Source organism: Ixodes scapularis, unplaced genomic scaffold (genome assembly GCF_016920785.2).
Source record: "Ixodes scapularis isolate PalLabHiFi unplaced genomic scaffold, ASM1692078v2 PGA_scaffold15__6_contigs__length_5221840, whole genome shotgun sequence".
Classification (NCBI taxonomy): Eukaryota; Metazoa; Arthropoda; class Arachnida; order Ixodida; family Ixodidae; genus Ixodes; species Ixodes scapularis.
The window spans coordinates 3304471-3332385 of NW_024609841.1; the positions used below are offsets into that span (position 1 = coordinate 3304471).

At 44.7% G+C, this 27915-nt stretch overlaps 1 protein-coding gene across 1 annotated transcript; it reads left to right on the top strand.

Annotated features, from left to right (window-relative positions):
* Positions 1-18397: 18397 nt before the first annotated feature.
* LOC120846881 lies at positions 18398-19188 on the top strand. Its single transcript, XM_040218784.2, is given in 2 exon segments — positions 18398-18758; positions 18761-19188. Coding segments are annotated over 2 exon segments (789 nt in total).
* Positions 19189-27915: the final 8727 nt, after the last annotated feature.

Below are 27915 nucleotides of genomic sequence, written 5' to 3' on the forward strand. Positions count from 1 at the left end.
GAAAGTTAGCGTCCGATCTCTGTTTTACCTTCATTTGCTAAACTCTTGGAAAAATACAATTTCTTGATAGTGACAGTGTTTTTAGATAAATTTAATATTTTGTCGCCACAACAGCACATATTTGTACTTAAAAAAGGCGAGCAACACTTGCTTGAAGAGTTTTCTGATTTACTTCACAGTAGATTCGAAGGTAATCTTTTCACGAACAGGCTTCTACTTGATGTCTCGGGAGCTTTTGACTATGTATCACCTAAAGTTCCTTTACGTAAGTTATTCAGCCTCGGCTTTAGTGGCTTTTTCCACGCACTGCTCGATAACTTTCCGTCGAATTGTAGGCAGCTTGTTTTGATATGTGGCGCTCACCGTACAAAACGTCTTTCAAGGCTGGCATTCCACAGGGTTCTATACTGTCACCTTTCCATTTTTAATACCTATGTCAGTGACCTTCCGCAGGTGGTCAGGTTCTTTAAATTATAGCGATATGCCGATGATACTGTTTTGTTGCTGAGTCATATACGTCACATTAAGGCAGACGAATTACTTCTGTTAAATGTATTGCGGGTTATGGGTTGGTTTTCGCAAGCGTCATGCGAAGTAACAAAAAAAAACTGATGTGCTTTCGTGATTTACTAAAAACTACTTTCATCAACGCGCCAATATTTCTGCACGTACCAAATTGTGTTTCTTGTGAATGTGTGGTGATCGGCTATGTGAACTCAACAAAATATTTACGAATCTATTTTTACTGAGACATATCTGTGAACTCTCACCTCTCCTACATGTTCAAAAAGTTATGAGCAGCTGCGGGCGCCCCATGCAATTTGCGAATATTTCTCCCGACGACAACTAGAAGACTTCTTGTGTATGCCCTTGCTTACAGCACACTGCGATACGGAATAACTGTTTCCGGACAGTGTACGAACGGCATATAAATATAAAGTGAAGTATTTGTCGAGGGGCATTTTTCCGGGGGTAGCGTGGCATATGGTTCTATTGTCCAGTCATCTGATACCCTCTTTGACGTCCTTTATTTCCCAACATCTCAAGCTTTATTTTTGCAATCTGTTGTACTCAGACACTACTGGGATATTTTTAAGACATCAAAAATATGCGTCGACCGGTGGTTCGACCATCAGGTGATGAGTTGACAGCCTCAACTAGGTAGTTGACCGGGGAGGTCTGACGAATGACTTTGCATGGGCCCTTGAACTTTGGGAGAAATTTTTCACAGCGACCAGATTGACGGAACGGGACGAAGATTAAAACGAGGTCACCTGGAAGGTAGTGTACGTCACGGTGTTGGGTGTCGTACGACGTTTGATGCGTGTTGGTGTTGCTTTGTGCGAGATCGTGCAAGCTGACGAGAAGCTACGGAACTGGACGTGAATTGGGCCATGAGGTCGTTGTCGGGATGTTCGTTTGGATAAGGTAGGATTGTGCCGAGGGTTGAGGGTGGGTCACGACCATACAGCAAATAAAATGAGGAAAATCCAGTCGTGTGAACTGCCGTGTTGTGGGCGAACGTAACAAAGGGAAGAATTGTGTCCCAGTTGGAATGGTCCTAATTGATATACATTGAAATCATTTTTGTTAGGGTGTGATTGAAGCGCTCGGTGAGGCCGTTTGTTTGTGTATGGTAAGGCGATGTCGTGCGATAGTCCACTTTGCATGCTTGGAGGAGAGCTTCGACTGTTTGTGCCAGAAAGGAGTGTCCCCGGTCCGTGATTAGGACCTGGGGGGCGCCATGTCGTAGGATGATGTGGTGCAGAAGGAATCGTGCAACGCACTCGGCAGTTGAATCGGGAAGAGCTGCCGTTTCCAGGAATCGAGTGGCGTGATCGATGGCTACGAGGATCCAACGGTTCCCTGTTGTGGACTGGGGAAGAGGTCCATGGAGCTACCCAAGGAATAATACCTTGAAGGGTGATTGTTTAGTCCAGAAAGATTATACAAATGACGTGGGCAAGAAGCGGTGTCGAATGCTTTTTAGAAATCAATGAAAATTACGTTAGCGGGTATAGACGAGTGAAAGTTGATACAGAAATCAGTAGCTAATCAAAATAGCTGGTGTCACACGAATTTCCATTCGTATAATTATGTTAATTGTTACATAATTACTGATTTTCTAAGAAGTAGTTCATAATGAGGGAGTATGTTACATATTCCATAATTTTGCAAGGCACTGTAGTGGATAATATGGGTCGACAATCTAAGAAGTAATTTTTGTTTCTCTTTTTAAAAATAAGTAATCTTCCCCGGACTCTCCAGTTGGTGGGTAGTGCTTTTTTAAATGGAGTGGCTCTTGGCATAAGGGATAGAAAAGAAGGCAAGGCCTTCTTTTCATTAGCTTGAGAGTTCGTTAGCTTGAGAATGGTAAGACAAATCTTGTCATCGCCAGGGGTTGCGCTTCAAGAGAGCTTTTCTATTACAACCAAGATCCCGTGAGATTACAGATGATGGGTTCACAGCAAATGTCAAGTGCTCTACAAATTTATCGAGTGGTGCCAGTAATATGTTAAAGGCAAATGCAAAATAGTTAGTAAAGAAGTTAGCTTTCCTAGCTTTGTAAACATTTCGTTGAGCTCGTTGCACAGTCAAGGCTGGGCGTCATAATGTAGTTTTACGAACTTCACGAGAATTAGTTATTACTCATTTAAGTATGTCTTGCTAACATATTTTGAACCTTCGCTTTTTCTTGCTACTTTTTAATTTTCTAAGACAATTATAATACTTCGTGAAGTAAGACTATAAATTAATTATTTTAGCCTTCACAAAAAGGCGTTTACTTATTATTTAATTTTCTAAGGGTATTTGTGAACCAGGGTTAATCTGCATTCGCCTTTAACTGTTGGTGTTCCCACATGTGTGTGTGTGTGTGTTGTGTTGTGTGTGCGTTCTGTGCGCGCCTGTGCGCGTGTTTGGATTTCGTAAGCATTTTCAAGAGCGAGTTCAATTAGACCGTAACTGGATTAAGTGAAGATCGACGTGCCGGAGAAAAGAATAGAGCTAACCTAAAAAGTTCGCTTGTCCTCTGCGTCAAGTTATAAATAATTCAATCGAGAGCCGCACCTTCCCTGAGCAAGAAAGTGTCTCACTTGTTCTTTCTACCCTAAAGTTATAACGGGGAAAAAATCTCAAACGCCATTCCAGGCAAGATCACGTGAAACCAAATGGGCAGGGCAGCATCACGGCTGTGCGGACACCGAGTAATCCGCTCCTGTTCGCTCTGCAGGCCCTTACCTTGTGCACGGGCCTTGCGACAGCTGTATCGTCTACTGAACATGAATCGCCTGCCTCTGTTTCCTCCGCCCTCTTTGGCTTTGTTGACGGATGCACGGATTTCTACACAAACAGGACGGTTCCCCGGTACTTGAGCGACGAAGCTTCAATTTGTGCATCAGGCGGCTGCATAGCGGCATCGACAATACCCACGAAGTTGTTTTCGACGAACGTCTCATTCGCTCTCTGCGGCATTGGGCAAGGCGGCACTGGTGGCCGGCTAAGTTGGACATTTACATGTGCGTTTTAAAAGAGTATTAAGGTGGCGATGCAAGCGAGTTGGTTTATGACTTCTGAAATTGGAAAACAGCGCGCAAAAAGACGAAGACGACGAGAGAAGAGCACAGGGCAGCGCTTGTCCTGTGCTCTTCTCTCGTCGTCTTCGTCTTTTTGCGCGCTGTTTTCCAATTTCAGAAATTTTAAAAGAGTCACGGAAGTGACGTAATGGCGTCTGGTTGATGCGCCCTCATTGTCTTCTGAGGTTGTTCCCCTAACCTAAACCAATACACACACACAAAAAAAGACCAGTGTTGCGAGTCAGGATTTTTTTTTTTTTTAAGTTGCAGGCGTATGGCAATTCATGAACATGTTTATCGCTTTTGTGGTGCTGCGCCGACCTCCTAATGGTATACTAAATTTTATAGATCTTCTCAGTGTTATTCTTTATTCTTTCTTCATTCTTTTTGGCAGGAAAATCCCGCAGCTCCTCTTGGGCATTATTGCGGGGGCACAGTTCATTATAAAACAAAAGGGAGTTCTCGCGGCACACCACTTTTGCTGATACCGAATCCCAGCTGTATGTGGTACGCGCAAAAATTTATTGTTTATATATATTTTTCCTGGTGGGATACGGTTAAACTTTGCAAGAGTGAACTGTTCGCGGTAGTATTTAATTTGGTGGTTGTAAGCATGATGAAGAAGAAATTCCTGTCTGATTACTATCAATTGAATAAAAAAAGCTTAAGCTGGATAAGTGTGAGGTACTCTTCCAAAGAAACCCAGTTCAACTCTGGCTACATTTCTGTTGTGCTTAACAAGCGATCGTACTTGCCGATGAAAAACCGAGCAGCGACCGATTGAATGCGTTCAAGTGAGCTGAAATAAACCCGGTAAACCGGATCCCACACAGGGCATCTATATTTTAGGGTCGAAACACGATCCTTGATATGCGACTTCTTGAACCTCATTACTGACATGTTTGAGGTTACATTTTGAAAAAATCTAAAAGACCTAACCGCCTTCCCAATTATACTGTTTACTTGAGTTGACCACAAGGCGCCTTCAGAAAAGATCACTCCTATGTTTTTTAGGTTGATTTTGTTGTGATTTGTTCACTATAAAGAAATTGCTCAAATATAATTTCTTTAATTTTTCAGTATAGCTTACGTGAATGCACTTACTAACAATCAAGGAGATCATATTACTCTTGCGCTATGTCTTTCTGCTTCTGACATCACACACAAGATGTGCGGAATCCGCTTCACCAGGAACTGTACTGTATAATACCCAATCGTCCGCGAACAGGCGTATTCTAGGTTGAACTCCAGTAGAAATATTATGAATAAAAAAAACGAAGTGGCCACAAAACAGACCACATTAGCACTCCAGATGTAACAAAGAGCAAGCCCGAGCATGTTCTATTTACCACAACATTATGTTTTCTTAAAGCCAAGTATTCCCTAATCCAGGTAATCACCCCAATGTCAATTTTTACAGCTTCAAGTTTTTGATGTATGAAGCCAAATAAAATGTTAAACGCTTTTTGAAAATCTAAACTTATGCAGTCAATTCGACCTTCGTTTTCAAGTTCTTTGAAGGTATCAAAATATAATTCAATGAACTGCGTCGTACATGAGAAGGTAAACGATCTGAACGATCATCATCCTGATGATCGTTCAGAAACACAGTTAAACTAAGGCGCTTCATTAAAGCTGAGTACTAGAAGTTTTAAAGTATCTTGCAACAAAATGAGGTAAGTAAAATCGGCCTCTACTTTGATACACAAGGTTTCATTCCACTTTTAAAAACCGGCACCACATTAGCAACATTTCAATTACCGGGTAGCTTCCCCCCCTTAAGCGACTTAGTGCATATAACGTGGAGGTGCTTTGCCACTTCGTCAGAACAACGTTGCAACACTCGAAGGAAAATTTTACCAGGACCAGAGGCTTTTGATTCATCAAAATTGTCAAGCATCCTGACAATACGTTAACAGAGAGGTCAACCCGCTTCATTGTAGTATGCTGATTGCTAACAAGCTGTAGAGAAACAGGGTCATGAGAAAGAAATACCGACTTGAAAAAATTATTAAAAGCAGTAGCTTTGTCAGCAATATTTGTCACTAATGTTCCTTCGTGCAGCCAATTGGGAAGCCCTTTTTTATATTTAGCGCTCCGTTTTTTGGGCTGCCAAAACTTTTTTTTTTATTTTAAAAGCCCGCCGTTAAACATTAAAGCCCCTATCTTTCGACAATCATTCAATTTTAATTTATACGACGACATTACATTTTTTACCCTACAAAATTATTTGCAGATTTATTTCTGCAATGCTGCGCGTATGCTTCCCATCGTTTAAGAATCCTACGAATGACATAGCAGTGATCCATAGCTTCTCTCTCTTTTTTCAATGTGCTGCTTAATATACTTGGTACATGAGAGTCAGTGAGCGCAAGAATCTTCAGCTTAAATACTAATCATAACTCAGTAACACTTAAGTCTTCGGCTAAACACACAAAAGGCGAGAGCGTCTTTGCAGTTCAATACAAAGATTTCCGTAAAATCTCCCTTCACGAAAAAGAAATATTTTTAGGCATGATTTCAGATTGACAAGCAGATACAGCGCAGATAGCAACGACCGCGTGGTGATCATTGATATCAGGGATAACACCTACGTTAGAGACAATATAAGGAGTGTTACGAAATGAACCGAGAAGGTTGCATATCTGCAGGAGTCCGGTATGAGACGTGTTAGAGAAAGCCAAGCGTATTTGTCATAGCTTTCATTTCGCAATATAGATTGCTATTAGGGCTCCAGGTAAATGTACGATTGATTCATGTCCGTTCTGGTAAATTTAAATCATATTTAAGAAGAATGCAGTTTGTAGAAAAGTGCGATGTGTTATGCGCAATTTGTGCACAACACCTGTGTGGGAAGTAGCATGACGACAAAGGGCACCGATGACGAAACTAGAACCGCTAGAACCATCCGACTGCGTGACACGGCGGCAAACAGACTCAGACAAATTATTTTCAACACAACCCAGGTAGCACGCCAGAGGAATGCCCAACTTGGGCAGAGGTCTGGCAAACATAAGGGCCCAACTTTGGCGCAGTTAGGTTTTTGCACCATGGCACTCATCAGTGCCAAAGTACGGTGCCTAACTATAGCCTTAGTTGGGCGATCCTAGGGCATGCCAAAGTTTGGCTCTTCTCTGGTACGCCAGAGGAGTGCCAAAGTTGGTGCCATACTTGAGCCATAACTGCCATAGTAAATCCTAATCTGGGAATGCGAGGCATGCCAAGGTTTGGCGTTTCTCTGGTCCGCCAGAGGAGCGCCAAAGTTGGTGCCATACTTCAGCCATAACTGCCAGAGCAACGCCTAATTTCGGTATTTGGGACGTGCCAAGGTTTGGCGTTTCTCTGGTCCGCCAGAGGCGCGCCAAAGTTGGTGCTATACTTCAGCCATAGCTGCCAGAGTAACGCCTAATTTCGGTATTTGGGATGTGCCAACGCTTGGCTTTTCTCGGGTCCGCCAGAGGAGCGCCAAAGTTGGTGCCAGACTTGAGCCATAACTGCCAGAGCAGCGCCTAACTTCGGTATTTGGGACGTGCCAAGGTTTGGCGTTTCTCTGGTCCGCCAGAGGAGCACCAAAGTTGGTGCCATACTTCAGCCATAGCTTCCAGAGTAACGCCTAATTTCGGTATTTGGGACGTGCCAAAGTTTGGCTTTTCTCGGGTCCGCCAGAGGAGCACCAAAGTTGGTGCCAAACTTCAGCCATAGCTGCCAGAGTAACGCCTAATTTCGGTATTTGGGACGTGCCAAAGTTTGGCTTTTTTCGGGTCCGCCAGAGGAGCGCCAAAGTTGGTGCCATACTTCAGCCATAGCTGCCAGAGCAACGCCTAATTTCGGTATTTGGGACGTGCCAAGGTTTGGCGTTTCTCTGGTCCGCCAGAGGAGCGCCAAAGTTGGTGCCATACTTCAGCCATAGCTGCCAGAGTAACGCCTAATTTCGGTATTTGGGACGTGCCAAAGTTTGGCTTTTCTCGCCAGAGGAGCACCAAAGTTGGTGCCAAACTTCAGCCATAGTTGCCAGAGTAACGCCTAATTTCGGTATTTGGGACGTGCCAAAGTTTGGCTTTTCTCGGGTCCGCCAGAGGAGCGCCAAAGTTGGTGCCATACCTCAGCCATAGCTGCCAGAGCAACGCCTAATTTCGGTATTTGGGACGTGCCAAGGTTTGGCGTTTCTCTGGTCCGCCAGAGGAGCGCCAAAGTAAGTGCCAGACTTGAGCCATAACTGCCGCAGTAAATCTTAATTTGTCGATTCGGGGCATGCCGAAGTTTGACTTTTCTCTGGCTACCCACTGCAGTGCCAAAAGTGGCAAACAAAGCCGAGAGGCCAGCCCAAGTTTCGAATATCTCTGGTGTGTCACAGAAGTGCTCTTTCACGCGTCCCAGAAGAGAAATAAATTAAACAAGCGTTGGAAACACGATGGTAAGATGTCATCACCTCCGTTCCCAAGCAGCGCGGCAATACTTTGCAGTATCGTGCCAGTGCCGGCCGAAAGTCGGTTCCAATATCGCTCAACTGTCCAGTTTTGTACCACCGTTTGATACCCGGCGGGTATTGCCGTACAGCTGTTTCGCCCCGACCTAGCGTTCGCGCAATATTGTGCGAAAACTCTACGATGCGTCTGCTTCGTATTGGCCGAACGTCGTGCAAGTATATGTACGTTGCATGTCATTTGTTGCATATCCAATCACTTATACGGAGAAACAAATTTTTTTCGATCGCTCCCAGAAGTTTATTAAACAACTATCATTGCACACAGTGTATTCTCAACATATTTACAAAGGTCACACTTCTCTGTAAAACGAAAAGCAAATTATAAAATACAATTAACACTGTCCTCATGCCAAGCAAAACTCATTACACAAAAACCGCGGAGATTGAGAGGAAAGCAGGACGACTATCAGAATCATGCTTGCAGTGCACTTACTAATAAAAGAGCGATATCCTGTAATCCTTGATAGATGCATAATCCAACTCAGGCACCCCACAAACACATTCGAGGATTCGAGGACTGACGTCTCGTCGTCGGCGAAGAGCAGTTTTTGTCGAAGCGTGTCCAACAAACACATCACAAGTATTCCACGAACTCCGGTGCAAAAAATGGCTGTTACCGAAAAATTGGCATGGACGTATTCCGACCGTTTACGACGAAAAAACACAGTCGCGTCTGCAGCGCACGAAAGCAACAGAACACTGAAGAGCAGTTCGAAAACCGGACCTACGTGGCCCGCTTGTTTCTATAACTAGGCAAACGGCGAAAACGACAGCCCCAGAGATCCCATCAGCGTGACAGAGAAAGTCACGTGAAAAATTTTCGTCCAAACGTTTTTGTCCTACGCGTCCTACGTAGAGAGGTCACGCTGGGTCACGCGTTTCGCTTCACCCTTTTGATTTGCTTAAAGCGGCTGTCGCGCTCGCTGACAGCCACACGAAGACACAAAAGCAGGTGGGGAGGCTTTGCAAAAGGCGAGGTCGAAGGGGAATCAACAACGCATAATAGGAAAGCCAGCCACTTTCTGTGGCTCCTCGCGCCCCGCTTGTCGGCTTTGGCGAAACAACCTCCCCCTCTCTTTTCACAATTTTTTCTTCTATCACCTTTTATCCCCTTCCCCTCCCCCAATCCAACGATGACCGTTCGGCCCATGGCTGTAACTCCAACGATGGTTTTTCCTCTTTTGCAAGACTTCTCTCTCTCTCTCTGCCGGTGACCTTGTCGCCTTGCCTAGTCTGTCAGCGTTCAGCTTCCATTGAGGGCCTCAGAAAGATAATCTCCTTTCTTGAAAGCGAAATGGACGGGGTGGTTATGTTTTTCGGGCTTGTCGCCCTCCGATAAGCCTCATTATTTCTGTCAGACATGTACAAATTACTCAAAAAAGGTATTTAAGTTAAGTTAGTGAGTATCGGCGCCAAAAGTAATTGGAGTAAAGTAGAAATTACGCATTCGTAATAGTAATTGAGTAAACTACTAACTACTGTAAAAAGTAGCGAGTTACTTTGAAGTTACTTTCGAAGTTACTTTTTTATATATTTGTGGTAGCAAAATGAACAGCAGTTTTGATCAATGAAAAACCCTGCGAGCCTAAAATAAATGCAGTCTATTTATGGCTTGCGTTTTCGCCAAAATAGTTTAGTCGCTCGCAGAAGCAATTGACTTTCAAAGTTCTTGATAGGAGAGTTTTCCCCTTTTCCTTCTAAAGACGTACCCAGCCCAGCTAAATAGACGTTCTGACGACGGGCTGGATGGAACGGCAGCGTTGAATTTGTGAAACAGGCCGTGCGGGGTCGGGGAAGCGAGTGTCGGCATCTTAGGAGTCCATGACGAAACTTGTGAGGTTTGCCTCGGGTAGAGGGTCTTTAATAACAAACTTTCCTCCTTTTTTTTTTCTTCGTCAAGTTGAGATTGTTATGACTGGCCCCTCTTCATTCCGACGTCGTTCTGAGAGTAAGCTGGGCGAGTGCACCAGACCGTCAAGGGTTCAAGTCTCGCGCCACGATGATGAGATCATCCGGACGACTGCGCGTCACGTCGTAGTGCTATACTCCGTTTCACCTTCCGTCCGAGCACAGCGGACCCTGTAGGAGCCATCCCAGCCAATGCGGCGTTGAGGGAGTGTCATGCGACCTTGAGCTCCCTGTGTCGCCCCGCCCCACCGGCAGGTCACGCGATTATCTCCCGGCGCTGGATCGACTGGGATGGCTCGTGGCGTCCACTGCGCTCGGACTGAAGGCGGAACGGAGTATAGTGCTACGCTACTGAAAAAAAAATTGGGTCCAACAAAAGGATCTCCCAAGGGTAACTCGCAATCCTCGCCGGCGACTACAACATTCTGACTCGCCTGAATCATTTTTAACAAAGAGGAGGTCTCCCAGGCATGGATGGTCGGAAGGACGCGAAGGATTACGTGAACAAGCATCGTCGCTCGTATACAGTTGCAGCTGTAAGCGGGAACGTGATCCCATGAACGGATTATCCGTACCAGGGTTTGTGCGCGGGAGAGTCCGGCTTTGCAAAGGCGTATGCGCTGACGACAAGGCGCCCAGCTGCGAGGTCATTCCAGTGGCGCCTCCCGTGGAACCTACCGCTTGAGTCAGAACTCACTAAAGACAGACAGCACGAAAACAACAATTCTCAGAGTGTCCCCGTCTTTCACGGTTGCAGCTGGAAACGCAGCGCTTGCGTGCATTACCGGATTAGGTCAATACCCGACCAAGGCTTGTTCAGCAAGCATCTCTTCCTGCGTTCGTGCGTGCCGGTGTTATGTTTTGGCTGCTCGTCGCCACCTTGGCCCAAGGACGCCTTCCCTAACAAGGGGGCCCCTTGTTCGAGAATGCCACTTCATCTGCCGGCGTCTTATTCATTTCTGCGCTCAAACTTTCGTGATGGGCAAAATTAGCATTATATAATTTCCAAAGTAGTTAGTAATTTGAGTAGAAGTTACCTGAAAAAAGTAGTTAAATTAAACTACTAATTACCCAAATCAAGTTGTAATTGAAAGTTACCAAGTTACTCGAAAAAGTAGTTAAACTAATGTAGCTTGAGTAGAGTAGTTGAACTACGTCCAAGTCTCAATTTTCTGTCCCCACTCGCTCGCAGTGGCCTCCCATGGCTGTCGTACCGGTGAAATTAGGAGCGCAAAAATACTCCAGAAGCCGGGCGAAGACATGATAAATGTAATAACAAAAAACGGCTTGACATCACAAAAATAACAATTTAATTAAACGTTTCGCCTCCCATGCGGGAGGCATCTTCAGTGGAGCGCAGAGCGAGTGAGAGTCGCAGAAAAAAGTTCGGCTATTTAGGCATAAAGTTTGTGTACACGTCCGGCAGGAGGCCACGGTTCTTGTTTACCAGCGATGAATCACTTTCGCGTTTGTCGTTCTGGATGAACCAAGATTCCAGCAGCTTCCTCAGTCTCCACCTTTTATCCCTCGCCTTGTCAAAGTCAAATTGGTGTCCTGACGTCCAGGCATGGTCGACGAGTTCGGACTTGAAGCGGGCGGCGTTCGTGGAATTGGCGACATCCTGTGCGTGTTCTTTTAGTCTTGTTTTTCTTTTTCGTTCCGTCTCTCCAATGTAGGAAGCGTCACATTCCTTGCACTGCACCTGGTAGATCACGACCCTTTCTGCCTCTGGCGGGGTCGGGTCTTTTGGCTTGGAGATAACATTGGCAATTGTTCTGTAGGGTTTGTATACAGTTCGTACCCCCAACGGCCTAAGGGCGCGTCCCAATGCCTCCGAAACCCCCTTAACGTACGGGATGCACACGACGTCACGTGTTCGTTCGGCTCGATCCGGGCGCCGACGGGACATTTGTTTCTTAACGCGATTGATCAACCGGTCGGGGTAGTTACGTTTCTTCAAAGCCTCCCGCACATGGCTAAGTTCTTGTTCGCTAAGTGTTGAGTTAGATGGGACTGTTTCTGAACGATGAAGGCAACGATCTTACAACTGAGCTTTTGTGTTGAGTAGGGTGATGAGAGTGGTAGTCAAGAAAGTTTTGTCTGTCACATGGTTTACCATATACGGATGTCTCCATCTTAAAGAAAGATTCACTAGTTCTATGGACACGTACATAAAAAAACGGCAAGGTACTATCGGTTTCATGTTCGCAGGTGAACTGAATTGAGGGGTGGACACTATTCAAATTGCGGTGAAAATCGGTTACGTTCTCTCTGTTAACTATTACAAAAGTGTCATCGACATAGCGACGGTAGAACTTCACGGGGAAATCAATGCCAGACATTACCTTTTCCTCAACATATATATTCCATGACGAGATTCGAGACGGTTACGGAAACTGGAGTCCCCATAGGGCATCCGCTGACCTGATGAAATATGTCCCCATTAAAACTAAAATTACACTGGTTGGGACAAAAACGCAAAAGGAGTATAACGTCATCAACAAGGAGGGTTGTGCGAGTGGACAACGACTGGTCTGCCAACAACCGGTCACGGGCGACATCAACCGCCAGGGTGTTGGGGACATTCGTAAATAATGAAATCACATCAAAGGATACCATAGCCTCGTGCGGTAGCAGGGTCTGAGCGCGTATAAGTTCAACAAAGTCACGGGAATTCCGGACGCTAAACTCATTGTTTCCCGTAAGAGGGCTCAGAATCATAACCAGATATTTGGAAAGGCTGTAAGTGGATGAACCAATAACATATACAATCGGGCGTAGGGGGCAACCCGGTTTGTGAATTTTGGGGAGTCCATACATCTTGGGTGTCGCGGCGTCAAGGGAGAAGGGACGACGGTATAGGTCGTCACTGATGCGTCCTTTCTTTTTCAGCTCTCGAAGGTGGTCAGCTAACTCTCTTTCGGACTTAGCAGCGGGATCTCTTGATAGCCTCACGAAATAGCGACTGTCATTTATAACTTCATACATCTTCTTCATGTAGTCATCCCTATCAAGCACAACGGTTCCTTTTCCTTTGTCGGCCTTTCAAATCATGATGGAGCTGTCTGACTTCAACTCATTAAGAGCAATGCGTTCTTGTTGATCTAAATTTGACCCGGCCGGTTTCACATTGTTCGAAACACTGACAACGCGGCTTCTCGCGAGATTTACCCCTGTGACATCGTGCACATGTCTGAGTTTCTCTTCAATTTCAATTATGAAGTCAGGTTTTGGAACGTACCGTGGAGCAAGGGCATAGTCAAGTCCTTTGGATATCAGAAATTGCAAGCCAGGGTTGGTAATAGTAACATAAAATACGTACGGCAGAACTCCCTGCCATAAATAAAATGATTTGGCTAACGCCAATTTAACGCGAAATAGGTGCAAAGAGTTTTGCGATAGGAAGCGTGAACCGAAAAAAAAGGAAAAAAAAGAAAGAAAGACTGAAGGAAAGGAGAAATAAAAAAAAATCTGGTGACGTGGCCAAAAAAAACTTCTGTTCATGTGATTTTTCTTGTTAGGTGACCAAACAAAAAAAAACAAAAAACAAATAAACGAAATAAAAAAAAGAACACGAGAAAAAAAACCAGCCCGGTTTCGAAGCTAGGCCCTCTTGATCGTGAAACTAGCGCGCTGTCCGTTGCGCCAACATAACTTTTTTTTTTCTTTCTTTATTGCAAGTTGCGCCAACATAACTCCGCCTGTAATGCTCACGCATTCTCCCATCATAGGAGAAAGCTTAGTTGCCTTCGTAGTTTTTCATGCATGTGTTATTTTTATTTGTGGCAAGAGTTCACGTCCAGAATGCTTTTAGAGTTTTCGAGCAAAACGAGTTTTCTTCATGCAAGTCACCTTCTAGAACCAGTAGACCGCACTGGGTCGTCCGGCTAATCAAGCAGCTTTTTTCAAATTCTCTAAAGTGCCCGTCCTCGGATCTGAGGTCGCCGTTTGACAAGCTTAACTTTCTTCCACCTTTTAGCCCACGGCAGCTTTGTTCCGTCCCCACTCCCTCTCGAGAAGATGGCTCGCCCCGAGGCTAATCCCATTCTCTAGACGCTCTTTCCACCCAACGATGGCCCTTTCCCTCCCCGTCCCCTAGCTTCGGGAGAGAAGGTTCTTCTCTGTAGAACGTCCCGTTTGTACAGCGGCCTTTAAAGTTCAGATTGTCCTGTCTGTATCGTCCCTTTTGTGTCTCCACTTTTTAATGTTGAAAAAGTATCAACACGGTAAAATAGTACAATTTCCGGGATTTTATTTTCATTCCCCAAGTGTGATGCGGGAGCTGCGCCACGGAGCCCCGGTCGTTTCCGCTCTTTGTTATCGCTAGGATTTGACAGTGCTCAATCACAATGCAAGACACGCACAGAGCCACGCTCGCTTTTGCAATGCGCCGCCTAATAATGATATCTCTTGTGGAAACGTGCGTACATCCGTCTTGCGCAGTGTTAGCTCAATGGCAGCACTTTCTGTAAAGGCGGATTCACACCGGGGATGTAAGCAGTCGAGCGATCCAACTAAATCGCATCGCAAAAAAAAAAAAATAAATAAATAAAAGTAATTAGTTGGTCAATTTGGCGTGCGCGATGAGCGAGTCCAACGCCTTCGTTGGCGATTCGCTTCTCAAAAACTCTCGCTCCGAACGCCGTTGGTTGGCTCGGCCTCTCCGCGACTAGAGTGCATCGTAAAAAGTCGGGTCAGCAAGCGACTGCTCAAAACCCGTCACGTTTTGCCCGCGATGGTCGCTTTTGCGATGAACGTTATGGCGCGACTAGATCGCATCGCCGGTGTGAACGCGCCATAATGTCAAACCAGTCTCACGGCGCGCCCCGATATTGGCTTGTGCGCGCGAGTGCAACCTCTGGCACAATTTATTTGCGTTTGCAAAGCCTGCTTTAGCCGCGTCAAAACATTCAGCCAACCTTTGGACTGCAGAAATCAAGAGACACCAAAAATGGGATAAAGTTGCCAGCCGAATAAAACTTGATTTCTATTTAATTAAGATGAAGACCACCCGCGTACATCAAATATTTCATCAGCCGAACTCCAAGGCAGTAAGCCTAGTTCTGGCACTTGTTTGGCAACTTTGGCCCGCAGCTGCCAGATCACAGCCAAACTATCGGGAAGCGAAGCCTAACTTGGGCTCTCGTTTGGCGACTTGGGCCCAAAGATGCCAGATCTCAACCGAACTACAAGGTAGTAAGCCTAACTCTGGCACATTTGTGGCGATTTTGACCCGAATGTGCCAGGTGACAGCCGAACTGTCAAAAAGTGAAGCCTAACTTTGGCATAAGTTTGGCGATTTTGGCCCGAAAATGCCAAAGCTCTGCCGAACTACAAGGTAGTAAGCCTAACTCTGGCACATCTCTGGCGATTTTGGCCCGAATGTGCCAGGTGACAGCCGAACTGTCAAAAAGTGAAGCCTAACTTTGGCATTAGTTCGGCGATTTTGGCCCAAAAATGCCAAAGCTCTGCCGAACTACAAGGTAGTAAGCCTAACTCTGGCACATCTGTGGCGATTTTGGCCCGAATGTGCCAGGTGATAGCCGAACTATCGAAAAGTGAAGCCTAACTTTGGCATTAGTTTGGCGATTTTGGCCCAAAAATGCCAAAGATCTGCCGAACTACCGGGCAGTAAGCCTAAATCTGGCATTTTTTAGGCGATTTGGGCCCGAAGATGCCAGACGACAGCCGAACTACCCGGCGGCGAAGCCTAAGTTTGGCACTTGTTTGGCGAATTAGGGCCAAGATACCCAGACTGTTGCCAAGGGAGGTCAGGTTTGGCACTACTTTGGCTTCTTCGGGCTTTTTAATGCCCTAAACTGCCAGACGCAAGCCAAGTTTTGGCCCAGAACTCGGTGCTGCCTGGGAAAGCTCAGTACTCATCAGTATATCACTCGCAACAACGAAAACGCCACCACCGTGAGTTGATCTACCATTGCAATACACATTAGAAGAACCAGGAAAAGCTACACTACCATTTACTGATACGTCGAGGCAAGGTGCAGCGCCGATAATAACGTCAGCACGTAAAACATCAATTTAACCAGTGAATTATTACGCTTTATTTCTTAGGTTTTCTGCAATTTACAACTACAACAATACCACTACCTTTGTTTTTGGGGGCAGGTTATGTACGTTTTAACGGTACTACTTTTTGCAGTTATGAATCCCAAATAAATGGTTGACCATCTAAACAGAGCTTCTCATGAGAAAGCTTAACCGAGTGCTCGCCGTTTCTTTTTTTTTTTAATTTGTGGATACTTACAGGGGCGTATACCATTATTCATGACTTCACAAGAGTAGTCATCACTGAGTGCGAGGTAAATGTCGTTTAACTTACAAACACGTTTCTAAAATGATGCTTTTTTCTCGCAGTTAAAATGCCGCAGTATCACTCACCACCTTAAGTTTTCGTTTTATCCAAGCAACAAATTCTCTCGACCCTAGAAACTTTTACAGCCATCTTGGTTTCAAGCAATCCCTGAATGACACGCTCTCGTACTTCTGCCCGAATTTCTTTGCTTTTTTTTTACCCTATATAAAGTCATGTTATATCGTCTACTGTGAACCTAAATGTCGTTAATCGTAACACAAATTGCTGCATTATCACCCAACATCGTTGGGACTGGACTTTCTTTTCACATTGACCGACTTGTGTTTTGCATCCAGCAATACTTTTGGGTTCATTTTTACGGCGTTTAATTGCCTGTCGGTTTGAACTGTGTAGTTGTCTAAAGTTTGGGTAGTAAGCGACAATCTTGGCGAGTATTTATTTTTAATCTTCTAGAAGTGCCCGCACTTTTAGCGCTATTCGGCCCAGGGCTTAGCTCAATATCACCGCTTAGAAGCAATGCCGGCATACAGAATCCATCAGAACGCTCGGCAATACAAGCAAGCAGCATTTTTTGGGCAAGGATACACCACTAGGCACAGATAATTAAGTTAATATCTGAGCATATATAAAGGGTTTCGATCAACCCGCAGAGCGGAGAGGGGCAGATTACTCGGTTCCCGTGTGCCAGGAGGGCTAGGTTGGGCATTTGAGTGATTAAGGTGGGGTCTGAATGCAGGTTGGACGTTCAACCTGCAGTTAGAGCCCACCTTTATCACTTTGCATATGCATACCTCCTAACAAAGTTCGAGCTTTCTACCGTACGCGGTTTGTCTATGCACTATAAAATGCTCCAAAACGTTTTCACGTGTAAAACGGTTAGAAGACGGCCCTTCAATGTTTAATTGCCCACCAAAACCATCTCGAACGTGACTGCGCATGAAATGGACCGGCATAGCAGGTTCGAAGCAGCTTCGTCCTCTTAGTCATAAAAACGGACCGTGCTGGTCAGCCTATGATTCTCTCGAAAAAATTCCGCCCTTTTGCACCGGGATTCGGAGTCAAGAGAATCGTGATCAGCATAATGAGGAATTCAGCCGGGACCCCGCTACTAATTTGCAGAGTCCGGAAATAACTGCTGTGTTTTACGACCATCCGCTTCGAGTGACGAGCGTTGAGTGCCATATGCCTCGGCTAATGGAAAGAAGGTCCCTGAAGAAAAAAAGAAAAAAGAGAGCCTTCCTTTGACTGTTTTAATGGCGCCTCTTCTGCATTTTTGCCGACAATATCATTTGAGTCCTTCAAAGATCGCTGAGCAGAGATTTTCTCTTTTCTTTTACTACCGGTTGGGAGGAGAGATGAAAAGAGCGTCGTTTATTTAACGGGTTTTATTCAATGGGCCCGCGGAGGTGGCCATCTCCTCATTAGAAACATAAAACACCAGGATGAGCGAAAACAAACGAATCGAATATATTATTAGGGTCATTCTCTCGCAAGTTGAACGAGCACGATGGCTCTTTCTGAACTTAAAAACAAAAATATCGCAGAAGCGTTTGTTAGCAATTCTTAGCTGTTCCAAAGAAATACAAACAATATGCGTAATCCTGTCTGAGCTTAACTAAAATAGTTTATTCTACAAGTCATAGAGGGAACCGAACAAGTCATGAAGAGAACTCCCGATCCTGAAAGGCAGTGGAATTTATACAGTGTCCTCTTGCAAGTATAACGGTGTTATACTAGCAAGACACAAACAATCACGGGACGGTTGCGCGTAGTGCTCCTATATCAAAATACCATAGTAACTTTCGGATTTGCTATGACTTTTATACCGGTGTTTTTTTACCATATGGAAAGGGTTTTAATTTCAACGAACCTAAGTCCTGCAAACGTAACTATAGGCTTGACAATGTTTCTTTTTTTATGCCCTAATAACGAGGTACAAAGCTTTACGCGGAAGTAACGGATTGGGATAAATTTGCCAAAGTAAATTTCACATTTTTCGGAATAAATGATACCATCTGGCCAAATTGGCCAGATAGTATTATCTGGCCAATTTGGAGTGGGCACGGCAACCGTCCGAGCGACAAGTTATCTAACATGCCCCTTCTTTTCGTGATACAACAGATATTGCTGCTGTGCACCGCATGTCCCATTCCTGCGTTGGCGGCGGCAACCATCGTTCCAAGAATTCCAAGGTCAAACCAAGCGCAAACGTTGCTACCGCACGTCAGCATCGGCGTATTGCATATACATCAAGCAGCAACCATGACTCAAGGCCAGAGGGGTACAAGAGCACGGCCCGAAGCAGCTTTCGTCAGTGGGCACGGCAACCGTCCGAGCGACAAGTTATGTTACATGCCCCTTCTTTTCGTGATACAACAGGTTAGTGAAGGCGATTGCATGTGTTTCAAATCTGTCAACCGATGTATTATTGTTCTGCCGTGCCAATGAGTGTTTTTGCCTGTGCCTTGCAGTGTCGGGACAATTTATTCTTGCTTCTTTCTGGGGACGTCGAGTTAAATCCGGGCCCGGATACAACACTAGAAAAATTTATTAAACAAGTTCTTGAAAATCAAAAGCAAATGAGTAGTGAAATTAAAGAAGTGAATGAACACCAGGTTACGTCCCAACAAAGACAGGACGAAATGGCTGCAAAGATCACCCGCCTTGAAACGGCTCTAGACGCCCTTCAGAAGAGCAATCGAGATATTGTTCAGCTACGGGGAACGGTTCAAAAGTTAGAAGAACTAGTTTACATCCAACAGGCTAAAATGACATATCTTGAAGATAGAGCTAGAAGAAACAACCTAATACTATTTGGTATTACCGAAACTCGCAGCGAAACCGATGATGACTTGAAAACTAATGTAATTAGTGAACGTTTTTGAACAACAGCTAGGCGTGACTGTGAACACGATCGAGCGAATTCATAGACTTGGGGGAAAAAATGAAGGTAAATGTCGGCCTGTCATCATGAAACTGTATGATTACAATGAAAAAGTTCAAGTACTCCAGAATTGCAAGAAGCTGAAAGAGTCAAAGATATCGGTGTCCAATGATTATTCGCATGCTACTTTACACAAGAGACGGAATCTTCGGCAAAGTGCAAGTGAAAAAAGGTCCCGAAGATTAGGCGTGAAGCTTGTACACGATAAGATGCAAATCGGTGACGAGACGTTTATTTGGAATGATGCTGTTGGCTGTCGCGAAAAAGTCACAGATTCACGGGGTTCACGGTCGGGAAATAAATGACGATCAAAAATTGAGAAGGAAGAATGCCTCGGGCTTATTAATTTGAACGCGAGAAGCCTTGTTAATAAAGTGGATGAACCGGAGCACCTACATTTAGTACATAATCCACATATTGTTGTTACTGAAACTTGGCTGCATGACCAGATAAGTGATTCCGAGCTTCTTCCGCCATCCTACAAAATAATCAGGAAAGACAGAGGATCCCCGTGGAGGTGGAGTTTTTATTATCTATAAGAATAACATGGCCTGCATCTTGATGGCCGACTGCGCTGATACTGAAAGCTTGTGGTGCAAAATGACGTTTCGTGGACATACCTATGTGATTAGTGGAGTATATAGAGCTCCTGGTTCCCCAACTGCGCTTCTGGAGGCTATTCATGATTACCTACAACAAAATGCGACCGATCACTCCAAGATGATAATTGCTGGTGATTTTAACCTACCCGGAGTTAAATGGTATGACTTAGAACCAGGACGAACTGAAACCAACAATGGCGAACTTTTATTGGACATCGCTTTTTGTAACGATCTCGCGCAGGTGGTTCAAGAACCTACTAGAATAACTGGGTCATCTAGTTCTATACTTGACTTAATTTTTGTCTCTGAACAATGGTCAAATTATGAAGTAAGCCTTGAAGACGGACTGTCAGATCACAAGATGGTGTTGCTATCCTGCAAAGTCGAAACAACGTACAGAACCGCAAAGTGCTTGACCACGGAAGTGTATAACTTTAACAAAGCCGATGGCGTTAGTACTCTCGATCATTTAGAACTACAACTTTCTTCTCTGGAGGTTGTGGAAGCCTTAAATGAACTATGGAATCAATTTAAAAGTGTAGTCTTCTACTGTCTGGATAGATTTGTTCCAAAGAGTGTTAAGCGCGTGGCAAGACAAAACCCGTGGGTGACCCAAGAAATAATTCAATTCAAACGTAAGATAGCCCGCAGTCGCAAGAAAAAAACTCGTAATACCACACTTATTCAAAAACTATCGCGTACCCTGATATGTAAACCAAAGGACGCGAAGGAAAAGTATTTTTCAGAATCCATGCTTGAATTTATGAGGACATCACCACAAAAATGTTGGCGTCATCTCGCGCCGTCACGGGTGGGTGTGGAATATGCCACCGATAATGACCGTATCATTACTGATCCCGCTCGAATGGCAAACCTGTTTAATACTTTTTTTCAATCTGTTTTTGTAGATAGTGACAACACACATAAAAGCGTTGAAGAGATAATCAGATCTCGGCTATGCCAGATCTGATTATCTCTGAGCAGGGTATTTTTGCTTTACTACTAGAGATCGACACAAAAAAATCCCGGTACCAGACGAAATTCCCAACGCATTTTTAAAGCGTTACGTGGAGTGGGTGTCCAAATACCTATTCGTTATTTTCTTTAAAAGTTTAGAGCGCCATCTAGTACCCTCGGACTGGCTGACAGCGAGAGTCGTACCATTGCACAAATCGGCAGATAAGCCAAGGTATATTGGGTAAGCATTCAGTTAAAAATTATAGGCCAATATCGCTGACGTGTGCTTGTTGTAAGATACTTGAGCATATCGTGTCTAACCCAAGTAGCACAACACGCCGGGTTGGGGATGGGGCGGTATTGGCCTGCCGGGATAGCGATACCGGCCAGTACCGGAAACGCCCCAAGGGGCGACATCGGCCGGGCCCAATGCCGGAATCCGGCCGGTACCGGGACCTTATTGGGAAACCGGGATGCCGGGAATACGGGATGTTCCCAGCGAGCTCCCGACACAGATCCCCGGCATGGAACCGGTGGTACGGTAGGAAACCATCAGTGTGCCAGCGTGATTCCGGGTCAGAGCCAGTCCAATTGCGGATTAGTCCCAGCGTAAAAACAGATCAGTGCCAGCATAATTGCGGGTCAGTGCCTGCGAAATTGCGGATCAGCACCAGCGTATGCGTCATTCAGTGTATCCAGCATAGAACCAGCAGAATGCTAGCTGTGTCAGGCTTTAAAGCCCAGGAATGACATCCTACTGCATTTTTGAACAACCAACTTCTCAGTAGATCAAATTGACTTAAACGTGGAAATGCTAAATTTCTCAGTCCAAACCATTTTATTGGTTTTCATATCTTTTATAGGTGCTGACCGTTTTTAACATGTTTTTCGGACTTGAACTGAAAAAAGCCGGTTTAGTATTTGTGCAATTTTAAGAAACAATTCTGTGTGAACAATTGACTTTCTCCATGTATACAGTATACTCATGGCAATTACTGTATACTCGTTGAGACGACATGTCCCATTCATCTGTCGCCCAGATGCATATTGTGGGTAGTACAAGAAGGGAACATACAAAATGTTTTTTACCGTGACATTCTTTATTGTGACTCGTGCATCCATAGCAGCTAGCTCCTCAGCCAGAGTGTCCCTCATCGTCAAAGGCGGTTGGAACCACCAGTGGAGTGTCCGTCTTTTTAACTCTATTGCCCTTGCCCGCCTCCCTGGCCGTCAGCCACTTCTGCACCGCGTCCACGCTGCACGAGTGCGACTTTGTATGGCACCTGTAAAGAGAATTGTCAGATCACACAGATTAGTTGAGAAATAGGGGAAGCCAATATCTTGCATATTAGCTACACACAAGGTGCTGTTCAAACACTGCAGTTTGCGAGCGTTTCCTTTGTGTAAATATGGGTCCCTCACCAGCCTGCAATTCAAAGGTGACAGAAAGAGAGCACCACAGAGGTGGAGATTGTGGGTTTGGCTACCACGCTAAGGTGCAGATTCTACGGAGGCATATGGCTATTTCACGCAACATCCTATTAATCTGAAATGGGGGGCGAGACGGGGTGGGGTGCAGAGATGAGTGGCTAAAAAAAGAGCAAAACTTCCCCAACTGACACTCTGCAGACCAAGGCCTCTAAATGGTCGTCATTAGATTTTCAACCTGGAAACTAACAGGTTAACAAAACAAGACCAACAAAAACCTTTTTTCACAGTTCCTTCAAAACGCTGCTTTTCAGTATGAAGATCCCGAGAATGCTAACACAGGAGATATTCATAATAGAGAATGCAAATCAAATTAAAAAAAAAAAAAAAAAAAAAAAAAAAACGACAGGAACTGACGACTTAAATTTTGCATATTGCAAGACTTAACGGGAAACTGAAGCTGTTCTGTATTTGAGGAAGAACACCAAAATCGGCTTGATATGGCCTCCAGGATCACGAATATCATGTTTATTTTTTCAATCTGGTGCATGGAGAAGCAGAAATTAATTTCTAAAGTACAGCTGAAGCCCCTCCTTCCCGGGGCGTGACGTCATGCTGGGAGTTTTCGGAAAATTGAATTTGTAAAAAGGTCAGAAATAAATTTGTAAAATTTATTTCTGACCTTTTTCTTGAATTTGAAAAAAGGTCAGAAATAGACGCCACAACTGGCGTCAGTGTGGAAAAATACAACTGGCAAGCTTGCAATTGCACGCGCCACCCACACGAGCGACACGTGCTTGGCGCCCCAAAGATCCTAGTACGACGTCACGGCTGCTCTGAGGTTTTTCGTGTTTTCTCGCGTCTAGTTACACCTTCGGGGAAAACGAAAGCGATATTCAGATTCACAGGACAAAAATACGCCAGAAGTCACCTATAACTCGTTTTTTTGTCCAGAAGTGTTTCAATTTCCCTTTAATTGTCAACATATTTCAAAGATTGTGCTTGTCTATTGAGCTCCAATAGAGATACCATCAATTTAATAGCTAGTAAAAAATATGCATTACCGATGACCACCTTACACATCATGGCGTCCTTGAACCTTGACTTTCCTTGGTAGCCCAGAAGGGCCGGAGAATTGCTCCTGGACTTGCTTTGAGAACAGGCGTCCCACCATCTCTCGCACCACCTTCTGCAGGTTCTTGCTGTTTCCTAGAGACACGAGCTGCCCCTCCTAGAAAGACAAAATGTGTTCTCAATATGTCAATAAAGTTATTTATATGCATAACATGTCTCAAGTAAGAGAATGTGAATGCCCAGGTAAATGCAGCAAGCCACACTATACATGCATCAAAATTTTACCATATTTACTAGAGAGAGAATAAAAAATATTAGAATATATGGCAACTCTACTTGTCTTAGACGAAACCAGAAAGATTAAAATATTTCCCTCCATACTCTGCTAAATCTCAATAGTCAGTCAAATTCGTTGCAACGTTCAAATTGTGCAAACGTTTTGATGGATCCTCTTTGCCCATCAGCATCCACTCAGTAATTTTAATAATGTATGTGGTTCTCAAAACAGTGCATTCAAGACCCTGCGCATCTTGACTTTGTTAAAGCTTAGTCTAGCTGCCGGTTAGTCACCCTGCAAATTTATCACCTATTTTACGACTTTACGAAGACTGGAATTGAAAAAGGCATAAAAAGGCAGGAATTGACCAAAACCGTCATCATAGTTGCAAAAAATGGCAACAGCAGCACAGTATGAGTAGTTACCTTTCCATATTTTTGTTTAGTGCTGACTCAGTGGTGGCCCTGTAGGCCAGTGAACCAACTTACTCAGCTCAAGCTCGCCTCGTGTAATAATCGCTTGTGCGACTACCGTATGCTATGCCTGGAGACACAGCTACGCATGCACTCACACCCCCTGAATAAAGTGGCAGATGCAATGACAGTTACTCTTTCACCTTGGAAAATTTGATTTCCTCTCATAGGGTGACCTTCGGTTAGGACTGGTTAACATCTCATTTTGGAAATGCACTACTAATGTAAAGTAAAGATGGATTAAGATTTATCTGGCAACCCCTTACAAATTTGTTTGGGCATACGCATGTGGTGGGCACGCTCAAAAGCGATTTTAGACCAGGCTAAAAGTTATTTTCAAGCATGTACCTTTACTTCTGTAGCAGATGCCGAAAGCGCAAATGAATTTATCGCCCTAAATATTTAGATCTCTTGACTATAGCCTCAAGTGAGAACAGGAACAAAACCAAAAGAAGCCCATAATATACTACAGCATCTCGATCCTTCTGTCAAGCAAGCATTAAACACAAAAAGCACGCAGGCAGGTTTGTGCGTGCTCCACACACATACTCATGGCGAGAGTTGTTGCAGGTGCGGAATTTAACTTCTAAGGATAAAACGGGCAGAAGTGTCGTAGCAAATCAGCATGATTTATGATTATTTGCAGGCCGACATATTGTAAGCACCCAAAGGCAAATGTGTTGGGCGATTTTACTTCCCCCGTTGTGAAATGTTTTACTTAAAAATATTTCAAGAAGCGGCAGTTGAAAAAGACTTAAAATGCCGTTCAATGAGGATGCACATGAAGGCCTCTTGTCTACACGACCTTCGGGTGGAAAGAACTGTTCAAAAATGTAAAGATGCACAAATATTTAATTTTTGGTGGCCACCGTCCATCATTTCTCCCTTCAGTAGCCTCTATGAAACACAGTTTAACAATTGCAAAAACTTTACGCAGGCTACTAAAGCTGACTTGCAAAACGTGCAACTGGCGTTGCGTCACCTTGACACAATTCTATCGCAGGGTTCAGTTTAAGGGTACCCCTTACAATAAATAGCCTTCCGATGTGCATTGGCTGTGCATGCACTCTGCTGTTATAAATAACAGAAGGCCCGTAATGAAGGGACGGCAACTTACTCATTTTTAATTTGCCACTGACTGTGTCTAAACCATAGTTTGGGTGGGCATCCATTTGAAATATTACGGTAAAAGGCTTCAGTCCATATTCCAACCCCATTTGCATAAATCTTCAGATAACCCAAGTTAAACCACAAAGTAAGAATCGCAGCCTTATACCCGTCAATATTGTGAAAAAGAGGACACATAAATACCGGCAGTGTCCTGTTGGTGAAGTTCTTCAGCTGCGCTTCTGCAGCACTAAGCTGTTCCATGTTGCGGAGAGGCGTCAGGAACAGCTCGGGTGGTTCAGGCCTGGCCAGTTCCTGGGGCGTCACCTGTTCCCCAGGCCTCGCCTGCTCTCCCTGGTGCTTGAAAGACACCACGTGCCCGAGCACCTGCCCAACAGACTTGCAGTTCCCTGTTCTGCTGCTGTAGGTGCCCATTCTGGATGTGCAGGTCTATCACGGCCTAAGCAGCTGAGCGTCGAAGGCTGCAAGATAACCAAGGCATAAGAAAGCATTATCCATTTTGCTGATCAACATTATGCACTGATGATGCGAAGAAACTTTTTCAGAAACTTGGGTTTCGGGAAGTTTCAGAAGAACGCTTGAACCTTCAGGTGTTTCGGATGGTTTGGGTAGCTTTGGAACGGTTGCCAGACACAGTGAGTGTTTCAAATTTTTGTAAAAATTTAAGAGACATTATAATTTGTATGCAATATTCATAAATGTAATAAAAAAATGTGTTAATCAAATAAACTTTCTGAAAAGGAGACACGGCCCCAATTTTCAGAACGTCACAGTTTTGGCTTGTATGGTTAAAGTGAATGCTCCCACAAAGTTTTATGATGTTTTTTGACAATCAAAGGAAATAAAAATACTGATTCGTCGGCGATGCACGCGAGACGCGCTGCGCTTGGCTGCGATAAGCACCAGTTTAAAAATCTGATATATAGGTCCGTGCCTATTAGGCCTAGCTTGGTGCCTGTACCCTTGTTGGAACTGCCATTTTCTGGGCTTTCAGGACGGCCTTTTTTTCAACTATCAACCGTCTAAGAATGGGAGAGAATCCCGTTAAGAACACTTGCCCTGGTATAGAAAACGAAATTGGCTGCAAGCGGCTGCTCTGTGGTCACATGATACCTCGCGCCTAGGCATATGACGCTTTAGAATGAATTGGCACTTCCAAGTAAAGCACAGGTCATCAATTGCACCCCTTGTTAAATAGCAGAAGTTCGCAAAGCAACTTTGTTTTCTATCGTTTCACTTGCAGCATACAGTGTGTAACAGATGATCCACCTTTCTTCGGTTCTGGTAGCAGACGACGCAGCGGCGTCTTGTTTCCCGCAGCAAATGACACTCTAGGGCAGACAAACCCTCCCTCTTTACTCACGTTAGCAGGCGACCTGTCTGTTAAAGAAAGGTCAGCTCCCTCAGTACAAGCCTGCCGAGATCTCAATCTCACAAAACACCAAAATCGGGCCATTGGTACAACATTTCAAGGTACAAACAGAAGCTGCACAGCACGGCGCCGAAGCGAACTTGCTGCACCTAAAAACAACACTCTAAGCTGTCCGTCGAACCTCTCCAGAGTAGGACAGCACCACGGCCGTTCTTGGCAGCATGCAATGCTTTCCCACAGCATTACGAGAAAGTTTTGTGACCAGTAGTGTATTGAAGAACTCGGTCACTACTGTAATTGTGCATGTGTCACTACGAAGATTATGGAGCTAACTAAATTGAGCAACTGCCGCAAGCTAATCTGGTCAAGCATGCTAACAGAGGACAGATGAAAAACGTGTGCTAGCACATTATCAGGACTTTAGATGAAAAGGAACAGTACAAAATAATACTTACTGTATTTCTGCAAACTTGATGCTCTGAACGAAGGCCAGTCAGAGTCTGGTGCTTGGCCCGGTCGCACACGAGACAAGATGTCCGCCCCAGGCATTTTGCTTGGCCACCTGCCGTTGTTTCATACTCAAGTCGAACCACAACAGAGGGACGGACGCCACCGTTATTTCGTCATTCTCTTCGATGAACTGTACTCCTCCTCACTAGAATAAAAGGCGTGGTCAGACATGATGTTCATTCAAGTAACTTCACACTGTCAGGTCTTCGCAACCTTTAGCATATATTATAATAACTCCATTGCTATATCCCCATGCACGGCCACATTGAAACACGACGGCGTCGCATTCCGGTATACGCCAAGTAATAAAAGTAGCAGTAAAAGAGAAAAACGGTGCTCATTTCGCGTAAAGGTCTGTTTACACCATGCTTCGTAGCTTTTTACTTGCAACGGTTTCCTGATACCGCGGTTTCGTGCAATTAGCTTATTTACATCCAGTTTTTCAAGCAATGGCAATGGCGTTTCGACTATACTCCATTCATTTTTAAGCTGAGACTAGAAGCTCCGCCTTCAACGCAAGCTTTCTGCCCTTGCTAAAACAAGTGCGATCACGCAGGCACGCGCAACCAAAGCACTGCAGAAGCCAGCAAGCTCGCACTGAAGGCGGAGATTCTAGTCTCAGCTTAGGGGCGAACGGAGTATACATTCCTTGCATATGACGTCATGCTAGGTAAGGATGGGGCCCTGTGCCACGCCGGTGGTGGACTTCACAACGCGCGGTTGTGCTTACCAAGGCGTAGGATGCCGCTAACTGCCTGGACATACCGTAGAATACCGTGCATCCGCCCATTCCACATTAAGCGCCCATTACCAAATTTGTGAGATCTGAGAAAATACGCACAGTACA